Source organism: Parasteatoda tepidariorum, chromosome 5 (genome assembly GCF_043381705.1).
Source record: "Parasteatoda tepidariorum isolate YZ-2023 chromosome 5, CAS_Ptep_4.0, whole genome shotgun sequence".
In the NCBI taxonomy this organism is placed as follows: Eukaryota; Metazoa; Arthropoda; class Arachnida; order Araneae; family Theridiidae; genus Parasteatoda; species Parasteatoda tepidariorum.
This window is the reverse complement of record NC_092208.1, coordinates 42,369,293-42,380,920: the sequence shown is the minus strand read 5'-3', so window position 1 is coordinate 42,380,920 and position 11,628 is coordinate 42,369,293. Positions and strand designations below refer to the sequence as shown.

Sequence of the window (11,628 nt, the reverse complement as noted above, 5' to 3'; positions counted from 1 at the left end):
TAATTACAATGCACGAAAGAGTCCTTCAAAACTAACTTTAATTTTAAAAAATTTACAAAGCTCATCATAAATCACATATTAAGAATATTTGAGAAACCATCAACAATATTCAACTTACACAAGTTTATGAACACTGTATCATACATCTCAAATATGACTTCTGTCTAAAAAAACAATAAGATTAACATCCTCAACAAGAAAATTTCCCATTTATTAAAATACAAAAAATAAAATAAAATAAAATTTTCATAATTTTTAACAGCACAAGTAAAATTTAATATTATACAGAAATCAAAGCATTAATTTTCAATAATAAAGTAAAAAATTCTCTTTTTTTTAAAAAGTTTTAATATAAAGTAATAAATAGATTGCACAACTATAAAGTTAATTCTAATTTTCCCCCCCACCTCAAACTGACATTTAGAAGGTGTTGTAATAACAATCAGTTTGTACCATCTGATAAGAACCCAAATTGTACATTGCATTATTTGTGTTAAGCAAGCTTAGATCCAACAGACACCTGCTGCAAATCAAAGAACTGATATGAATTTTTTTCAAGAATTACTTTCACCAATCAACAATGCAATTTTAAATGTCAAAATACATCTTGAGTAACATATCATTAGCTGTAATAATTAATTCATCTTTGAAGAAAAGAATTCCTTTTCTTTCAACATAATTATCTAGAAAATTAAAAGTAGTGTAATAAAGTAATCAGGTGTTTCAATACATTGCATAATGATTCAGGGAAATTTTCTAGATGAGGATGATTAACCTCAGCAACCAGTAACAGTGGGATCTAACCCAGAACGTTTTGTGATATTCAATTTTACAATCTCCTCAGCAGTTGTAGGATGAATGCCAACTGTTTCTTGTAATTTTGTCAAAGTAAGTCCACAACTGAAATAAAATAAAACATACATAATAACTTCCAAAACCATATAGATTTTAAGCATCAGTTAAATATTTTAAAATAATGTTAAACAGCACCTGTTTCCAGTTCAATTAAAAAAATTTAACTAATAACTATAAAATTTTGTAAATTTCAAATTTAATATTACAAAGATTATTCATTTAGAAGATAGAATAATAAATCTATAACAGACTTTTTTTAATAATTATGTACATGGAATGGATGAAATCTAAAAAATGGTGTGATTGTTTCCATGAATATAAGCAATAATTCCATAAATATAACTTTTTTTAATAAAATTTACAATTACATGAATAAATTACTTTCTTTTTCAAAGTTATAGTTTTGCAATTTAGTTTAAAAAAAACTCAAAATAAAGTAATTTAACTTCCATAAAAGTTGTAAAAATGTACATAAAATTATAATTAATTCATGAGAAGAATTTTAAAAAATGAAAATACAGTCGAATCTCGATCCATTGTTCCCGCAACTTTTGTTACCCCATATATATTGTATTGTTTTAATGGGCCAGTCACAAATGCTATTCTTATAGTGCTAATGATACTGTTTAGATTGTTTTTGAAACTAGCAGATTTCTGCGTTGATTGTTCAGAAATTCTATTGATATTTAACAAAAATTTCAAAGTTAATTCATTTTGAGAAGAAAAACAATAACTCCTGATGCTAATGGTGAAGAAGAAAATGAGGATTTGTTACAGTTTGAGAGAAATGCCTCAAATATCAGGTTTGATGTTTATGCATTATTTGATGAAAATGGTGAAACTTGTGATCTGTTCAAGAAATGGTTGTAGACATTGAAGAAGTGTAAAGTGATACTGGTGAAGACAAGGAACTTGTCTACAATCAGTGCAAACAATGAGGAATATTCTGCATTTACACAAACTTACAGAAAACAAACAACAATGCTACGTATGTTAAAAATTTATAGTTATCGCTAAGAATAAAATATCCAAATATTTTAAATAAATAAATGTACTTATTAATCCTTTTTTTTTTTCATCGTAAATATTTTTTGGAGTAAGTACATAAGTGAAATATTTTATACTTACTGTAAATTTATTAATTTTAAAATCTATTACTTTTTCATTAACTTTACATACATTTTTCTAGTCCTTATTTGACAATTTTAGTTGACCCACATTCGCCATTTTCTAGTATCTATCCTTCGTAATAAATGATCCCTTGAGAAACATTTGATAGAGTTTCTACTGCATCATAGAAATAAAATGTTTGAAAAAATAAAACATACTTCATAGCAACACTAAAGCCTTGAATTACTTCACCAGCATTCGGACCCAGAAAATGCATTCCAATTATTTTCTCAGCATCACTTTTTAAACTAACAACCTGTGGAAAAACACACTGATTTACACAAGTTACAGTTAAATTTTCAAGTAATAAAACTTAATATACAAACAAAAAATAAATAAAAATTCAAACCACACTTGTCTAAACTAAAAAAATTTTTCTAAAAAATAAAATATTAAATAAAATAATGTTCAGAAAGTAAAATAAATCATTCCTGGTACAATCCACAGCAGGCCAGGGGTGACATGGAGGTTAAGGCTCCATAGTCTCGTTACAAACCCCAAGATTGAACCCTAGTTCTTCCCATAGACAGTTTAGTACCTTAACCACTGAGCTATATAAGCAGCTCATATAAAGTTTATAATCTAAAATTGAAGCTAATAAGAGATTGGAATCGAAGAAAAATGGAAAAAGTAAAATACACGTCTCGATGCAAAGATTTAATTGTTAGTTTTAAAAAGCTTATATCAATTATATCTTATTATAAGCTTATATTAATTATAGCTTATATCAAACAAAATATATAGAGAGTCTTTACTTTAATATAACATTGATCAGCATTTTGTTGAGGTATAACATATTCTAGAGGCTTGTAAAATGCATGATAAACTTCTATTTGGCTGTCAGAATATCTTTGAAGAGCATCCTCTTCAGACAAACCAACACATCCATATTCAAGAGGAGTAAATACAGTAGTTGCAACCTATGAGATGATTTATAAATTTGTCATTTCATTAAAAACTTCGTTAGCATTATTTTAAATCACTTTCAACTATTAGCATGTTTACAGAATTATGTTTTTTCAAAATATTATGTTGAATTTGAAAATATTATTACAGCAATAAAGTAGCTGCTACGAATATTTTTCTTTCTATTATTTTAATACATATTTAACAGTTAACAGTAATATTATAATAATATTTCCATTTGAGTTCTACATCATAAAAGTAATATTATAAAATTTTTATTTTATGTGCAACACACTATAAGATGTATTTATAAAAAGAAACTCTCTTCTTAAGCAGAACGTTCTATAACTACAAAATGTTTAGATTTCTGCTTCAAAAGTCAAACATTTAATTTTGCGTAATTTTGTATTTAAAAATTCTGTAATTCGTAATTAAGATGTCATTATGAATGGGAAATTATCTTGATAGTAAAAAATATTTTACAAAAGTACAAAAATATTTTAATAGTAAAATCCTAATCTGAGTATTTGGGCAATCAAAATAAAATTTATCTTAAAAAACTATTGAAAAATAATGTAAAAATATACTAAAAACAAATCATACAAATATGCTAGCATATATATATATATATATNCAACAGTATATATATATATACAGAGAGAGAGAGAGAAACTATTAAAAAAACATGGTAGATATATTTAAATCCAAATTAAATTAATACAAACTTATAGTTGATTTAGTTAGTAAATTTTTAAATAACATTTATGTACACTATCATAGTCCATATTTTCTGAAGATCCTGCAAAAAGTCTATGAGCAAGTAATTTTCCAGCTTTAATAGCTACAGGAGTTAATTCTGGCTTCCCCTGCAAAAAAGATAGACAAATGACATTTCTAGAGAAATAAAGCAAATTGTAAAATTATTAAATATAGAAATAAAATAAAATTTATAATGTTGTAAAAGAGCAATAGCTGAAGTAGCAAGAAATTCTAGATATGTATGCATAAAAATGAAATGTATATATACTAAAAATGCATCTTTAATTTTTGCTAATTTAGGAAAATATAGATAAATATGTTATATAAATTCTCAATTAACATTATATTGTTTTTTTTTTAATTTATTAAATTCAATAGAACTTAATTAAATTAATGGAATTTAATAATATATAATTAACATTTTCCCACTACAAACAGTAACTTCAAATTTTAAAAACTCTCAGCAGAAAATTTTGCTGTTGCAACACTAGATCAACTTAAACCAAATATAAAATAAAAACAATTTAACTGTCTCAATTAAAACTATTTTTAAAAGACAAAACACTTATTAGAATAATAAAATTATATAAAAGTATTGACGAAATTACATACAAAAATAAAATTAACATAATCATGAGATAAATAATTTACCTAACCAAGCTACTACATAAAAACTCACTTGTAGCACATCACCAATAGCAAAAATGTTAGGGACACTTGTTTGCTCATTTGAAGATATTATTTTAAAGGATTCAGGATTAACTTCAACTCCTACCTTATCTAATCCAAGATATTTTGTGACAGCTTGTCTGCCTAGGAATTAGAAGGCATTTAAAATTCGTTTTTTATTTTTTATAAAATGATGAATTAAAAAATATTTTCTAACATCCTTTCTAACATCCTTTTAGATAAATAAAATTGTGTATCTTATAATAAGTTCTGTTTTATATCAATCAGCAGTATAGTAATGAAAAGGACAGATCATTAACAAATAGACAGTTAAAAATTTTGAAGAAATTAAAAAAAAATCCTTACAACATTTTTTCACTTAGATGTATATCATTAAAATCAATGAATGAAGTTTTTCATACTTTTATGGGCATAAAGCAGTGATAAAGACCCTTTTCAAATGTTAACAAAATAAGACACAAACTCTTTCATCATCTACATAAAATAAAAAATAATTTTTTTTTCATTTCAAATTTTTCATGTTTCATTATCAACTTATAGGTAGCTCTCTCAAAAGGATAAGACTAATTTTATAGTTATAAACTATTACAAACTCCGGACAGTAATAAAAATGATTTGCTGTTTGTAAAATGGCATTATTTTGCAAAGTAAGAGTGACTTTCAAAACCTGCATTTTCAGATTTAACAAGTTAACTTTACCTTTTGGATATTTCCTGAACAAACTTGGAGCAAATTTAATGCTTCCAGGTCATCCAAAAATATTACTATAAATGCTTTATTAGCATAATTTTCAGATAATAGGGATTCCATTTTTCAGTCAATTACAATAAATTTTATTAAGATTACAAAACTATCACAATTTTTACTATTAACTTGGTTTTGTGCCTGTAAGAAAAATTGAATCTTGCAATTGTAATTTGAACAACTCAATCGCTACTGAAAAACTAGGCTAATAACAATAAAAGTTTCAATAATTTTCTGACTACTACAACAGAATTTATCGCCATTTTATTGCCAAATATTTAATTGAAATTCCAACCAATTTCTAATTAATAAGAGTGCCACTAATACAAGTTTTAATTGTTTTCTGGTTGATATAGCAGACTTAATTGTCATATTATCAAAAAAAGGGAATTTATGATCAATTATCGCTTATTAGATATACTTGTAAAATTTATATTTTAAAATTCTTATTTTGGTACATTATTTAGTTTTTAATATTTTACATTTCTACATTATTTTATATATTATTGACAAAATAAAAACGTAACTTCCATTTCAAAAATAAAACATAAAAAGAAGAACATTATTGGTAAATGGTATGTTTAAATATTGCAAAAATAAAAATCAAGATTTAAAACAGCTTCAATTATAAAAAGATCTCTCACCAATGGCAACTAAAACAGTATCAAACACGTCACTATAACTTTGTTGTTCTCCATCTTCCCATGTAACTTTAAGAAGACCTGATTTATCATCTTTCTTTACACTGAGTGGAATACAATTTTGAAGAAAATTAGTACCTTCTGATTTCATATGATCACTAATCAAATTTGCCATTTGCTAAAAATATAAAATGGAAATACTGATATAGTAATATATTTTATAGCATGCATCACAAGCATACAATCACAGTATCTCTTTGGACTGTGTTAAATGCATAATTTGATTTGATTATTAAATCATAATTGATTGTGATGAGCACTAATTTGTAAATATTTTACATTAAAATATACATTAACAATATTTTACATTAAAAATATAGAATTTCCAAGAACAATTTTCATATTTTTAACCATTTAAATCTCACATAAAAAGCCAGATTTTATTTAAACCATTGAGAATTCCTTGATGTTCTAATAGGTAAAAAATTGGAGAAAAAAGAAGTCGTTCCTCAGTACATAGTGCTATTTTTGCTACATAAATTCTTTACATAAGAAATTAAATAAAATATAATATGAATATCGCAATAAAAAATGCATGAAAATATTGTTTTTCAACAAAAGATAAACATTTATTAAGTCAAATTATATCCAAGAGAAAGTAATAATAAATAGCTCAAAACATACAAATATAACAAACTAAACTATCCAGGCACTCAATACTTAAAACTAAACTGAATGTGATTCTTTTCCACAAATGTTTAACAGTAGTTTGGATCAAATCATTTAATAATCATAGCATTAGAATAGGAAATACATAAATTTTTTTAGAAAAATCAAATCCAAAAATGATTTTAACATGAATATGAATATTTGTTTACTTGATCAAAACCCCGTAAACAAATCGATCTAACCATAACAGTTGTGTTGTATCTAAGACCTGTAAGGAAGCCAGCACATTCCAGAGCAACATCTACAGACATGTTAAGGAATGTTTGAGAGATATTAAGCATTTAAACATAAAAGTCATTTAAATATTGATTTTCAAAAAAACTATAATATCTAAAGTAAATAAATATCTTATGCATTATAAAATTCCATGAAAATCTTGTTTGTAATTATCTACATATTTATTACTTTCATTAATTATACAATTAGGAAACTATTTTAGCTTAATATCTAAAGTAAATAAATTTTATTCTCAGCATACAAAAGAAAATCGTGCTTACTATAAATTTTTCATTACTTTCAAAAATTTTCTTATCAAGAAACCATTTCAATTTTGACAAATCAATAAAAAATTTATTAATTGAGACAATTTTAAAAATCTTAATTTAGATATCGTATAATTCAAAGCTAAAATTCTTTTTACAAAAATATTCATTATTATTCTAACTCTGGAAGAAAAATGGCTCTTCTAAGGTTTTGAAAAGCTAAATATCAATTGAGAAAAAACATGTAAAAAAGGTTCATATTAGAAATTTAAATGTTTCATAGAAAACAGAAATTAAATTTAAAAAAAGTCGATCAAAACAATTTTGAACAATCAATCAAAATTTGATAAAATTTTAAATAACCGCCATTTCTTTTTGTAATACAGTATATGGAAATTATTATTTTCCAATTTTTTACATCTATATGAAAAATTTAAATAGAAATTTGTTATGACAGTGTTAATTTTAACTTTCAATAATTTGATAATCTCTAAAAAAATAAAATAGGTCATAAACAAGAAATAATAAATTTTTAATAAAGAAACCTTTACTTTAAAAAACTGTTTTTATTATTATATTCTATTTTTTTTAAAAAAACTTTTTTCATTAATTGATTATACTATTTTTTATGAAAATGTTTTCTACGTTTGAAATATTATTAAATAAAAGCAAATTAAATTAATTAATTCTCGATATGATTTTGAAGGATACAACTACCACCAATTACTAACCTGAAATTGAAACAGATGGGTTTAAATTAAAACGTCATAATATAAACTTAAAATTTAATTAAGTGTATGATAACAATTATGTTATAATATGCATAAATATGCTATTAATGTGCAAAACAAGACAAAAACATAGGAATATGTATTTGTCACTATTTTATTTCAGTGTAAAACTCTTTTTAATTATTACTTAAAACCTCATAAAAATTATTTTAACTAAAAAAAAATTATAACTTTAACTTTCTTTCATGAAATTTGGAGGGAAGGGACCGATTATTAGTGGTTTTTTATGCACTTATTTGGATAGATTATGATCCTAAATAATAAAACAATTTTTTTTTTCCAACATAAATAAGTCTTTTCAATATATTTGTATTTTTAGTAACTGATTAAAAAAATATTAAATGACATAAAATCAGCCAAATCATTCTCTTTTAAATCATTTTTTATTTAACCACAGAAATTCTAAACATTTAATTTTTTTAGTCCACTTTACTCTCAAAATTTTTAACATATTCAAAATATTAATGCACTAAAATACTTAACATTAACTAAAGAAAAAATAAAAGTAATNGTACATTACCGTACATAAAGTCTTATTCCCCCCTCCTCAGCGTAGGTACATTTTATTAGTCTAACCCCCTTTTTCATAAAAATTAAAATAATTCTGTTTTAAATGAAATTAAATATTCATTTAAAATAATTTTTGATTAGAAGAGGTTTTGGATTTCCAGGCGGCAGTGCTGTGATTGGAGGAGGATGTTTTCACCCGGTACCAGAAAAAGTTTCGGGGAAAGTTTGCAATTTTTTATTTTGCGAGACAACTTTTTTTTGAGAACTGATTTACTCATTCTAATAAGTGGTCGCCGCGTGAAAAAAAATACAAGAACAGACATATGTATAATACATGTGTAGAAAAAAGTCACATTTAAATTTGGTGTATGCTTATAATGTACGTACTTTGTATAATATCCCCCTCCCCATCGTACAAGACCGTACAAAATAGCAAATCCCCTCCCCCCCTTCGGCATGTACGTACTTTTTGAACGGCCCCTAAGTAGTAATTAAGCATATCAATAACAAAACAGTTATGCAGTGAATTCGGGTAACGAGTACCAAAATAATTATTAAATAAAAACTAAAAAGAAAGTTTAAAATTATTTTTACAACAACTCAATAAAAGCAATTTTGAAAAATAACTTACGTTTTACCAGGAGGAGTTTTCAAGCTGAATATGTCATCACTACTTAAACAAAATTCAGAAGCACCAGGTATATTAGGATATTTGGGCCTCCCTCCAACGGCAATAACAATATTTTCTGCTGTTAACACTTGCTTCTAAGCAATTAAGCAATCATTATTTTAAAAGATCAACTAAGAAATTTTTTTATAAAAAGAATCAAATGAAATACTTTTATGCGTAACATTTTTTATTTTCAGAATTTAAGTATTTATGAACACCTACTTTTCCAAATTTGTCAATTGTTTCAATTTCATGAGCTCCAATAAAACTTCCTTTAGCATTAAAATAGTCAACATTCCTAAAAAGTAAAATGCAAAATACAAACAAACACAAAGAAAACGTTTTACTGTAAGAAAAAGATGTTTTTACAATCAATGTAATCTTTGTTGTAAACAACTCTTACATATGAGATAATATAACAGTATAATTTTAAAACTAACACCTTAAATGAAATTTTTCATTTCTTGTCTTTGGGGCCATCAACAAATGATATCCTGCTTGGAAGGGAGGGAAGGAGTTTGTGAAATCGTGGAAATTTGTGAAAAGAAGAAGGTCACGAATTGTCACAGTTTTGTGAGTACACAGTTCCCAGTTTCATTGTTAAATGTGTAACACTACTCACTTTTGCAGAAATTAAAACATTTTAAATAAATCTATAAAATATTTTATATTATCTTCTTTTCATCAAAATACGTAAACACATAATCATTAATATTGTTACGTACACAAATATCATTAAAATGCGTAGTATAATGTCAAAAATAAAATTCTAACTATGAACCATAGTTAATGCTTTTTTTCTTATATAAAGTACATGTTGGTGAAATATAGAATGACATATGACAGGAGGTATGGTAAAATAAATAAATAGACACAAATAAAACAGAAATAGAAGCTATGTTTATGACAAATGCCTGACATCATTGTCTACAAATACTAATAAATGAAAGCTAGAAAACAAATTCCTTTTAAACGTTCTCCTCCACTTAAAAGTATGTTTATTATACGTTATGTTGGTTAGGTAGCAAAATTTCATGAAAACAATTACAGAAATATGAGTACACATGTTTTAAATTTGGAAGAAGAAAAATTATTCCAACGATTTTGTAAAACCAGGGTAATGGGTGTTTTTATCAAAAAATAAAGGAGATTCAAACAAGAGTTTCTCTGGATTGACTGTTTGTGTAAATTTTTCAACATTGTCTTTCATTTCAATTTATTTGCAGTCATAAAAAAATAAAAATTTTATGTAATTTTTTGTATAAATTGAAGTTTGAATTAAAATAATAGCAACAAAAGATTCTTTTCCAACTTATTTTATATCACAATTAATATTTCTTAATAATTTCAACAAAAATAAATAAATAAAGATAATGAAAAATTTATATATTTCATACAGCAAACAATATGACCAATACTTTACTTTTGTTTTAACTGTACTCTATGCCCCCAATTCAGAGATTTTATATGATTTGTAACTGCAGTACTCAATACATTCCAGTTATGCTTTACATTTTCATCAGTAATCCAACCATATTTTTGAGAATTTTCAATTGTTTTACCAAGTAAAGATGCCTGGTGGAACAGTTTTTTAGGAATACAACCTACGTTGACACAAGTACCTCCCAGGCCCCAAGTTGTTCCTATAAAGCAAGAGTTTGATTATAACTTACCTATAAATTTATACGGATAATAATAAAGTTTTTTAAAAATTAATTTATTGATAAGCTATTTGATCACATTACATTTAGGATGTTTTGAGTTATTAAATAAAATTAATTTATTAACATTTACAGCATTTAATTAAAAACGATTAAAACATTATAACTTATAAATATTTAATAACAATTAAAACTTTAAAGCTAGCTCTAAGATGATTCAATAAAAGAGCATCATTTATTGTAATTATTTTAAGTGATATGGGAAAAATTTTAATTTCCCTAGGCTTTTTTTTTTCTAATAGGGGAAAATATTGCAATTTTCTCAAATTCTGAAGGAAAGAAATTTTGTGAGCTATTTTAATTACTTTTCATGAAATATAAAAAGGAAATAGCACAACAAAGGAGATGAGCATTAAGAGTTACTTCATAAGCAATATTGAAATTTTTTTCCTTTAAATAAATATTTCCATAAAACTAAAAATATTAAGAAAGAAACACAGAAAGTAGAAGAAATTTTTTTAAACAAAATGCTTTAAAATAAAAACAATTGTCACTTTTTCATTCCTAATTAAAATTTGAATCGTGATGTGATAGAAGGAAAAAAAAATTATAATTATTACGCACAATGACAGAGAAAATGAATAATTTTTAAATACTAAGCTGTAGATTTATAATAGCTTTTAAATCGGATGTTAGAATAATAGCTTTTAAATCTGATATTAGTTAAAAACATCATAAAAACAATATTCACACAATAAATATTAAAACATTTTTATTTCTAATTAAAATTGTGATGCAGAAAAAGAAAAATTAAAGAAAAAAAATAAGATAATTAATAAATGAGATAGAAAAATAATATTATAATAGCAGAGAAAAACAATATTTTAATAATTTCAAATATTTGAAATGTTAAGTAGAAGATTTTAAACAATAGTTATCAAATGTCATAAAATTAAAAGTAATATATATATATATGTATATATATATAATAAATAATAAAAGGGGCAGTGGGAGAGAAAA

At 24.5% G+C, this 11,628-nt stretch overlaps 1 protein-coding gene across 1 annotated transcript in view; it reads right to left on the bottom strand.

The window, feature by feature from the left end:
* Positions 1–21: 21 nt before the first annotated feature.
* The window catches only part of LOC107437500 (thioredoxin reductase 2, mitochondrial), a 13,232-nt gene continuing 1,625 nt past the window's right edge, over positions 22–11,628 (bottom strand). Inside the window, exons 4-14 of the mRNA XM_043053724.2 lie at positions 10,371–10,590; positions 9,170–9,245; positions 8,909–9,042; positions 7,688–7,707; positions 6,644–6,735; positions 5,769–5,943; positions 4,370–4,503; positions 3,702–3,797; positions 2,781–2,945; positions 2,184–2,281; positions 22–900 (exon numbers count right to left, since the gene is read on the bottom strand). Coding sequence (XP_042909658.1) covers positions 777–900; positions 2,184–2,281; positions 2,781–2,945; positions 3,702–3,797; positions 4,370–4,503; positions 5,769–5,943; positions 6,644–6,735; positions 7,688–7,707; positions 8,909–9,042; positions 9,170–9,245; positions 10,371–10,590 — 1,334 coding nt within the window. The 3' untranslated portion in view covers positions 22–776. The remainder of the gene's footprint in view (positions 901–2,183; positions 2,282–2,780; positions 2,946–3,701; positions 3,798–4,369; positions 4,504–5,768; positions 5,944–6,643; positions 6,736–7,687; positions 7,708–8,908; positions 9,043–9,169; positions 9,246–10,370; positions 10,591–11,628) is intronic.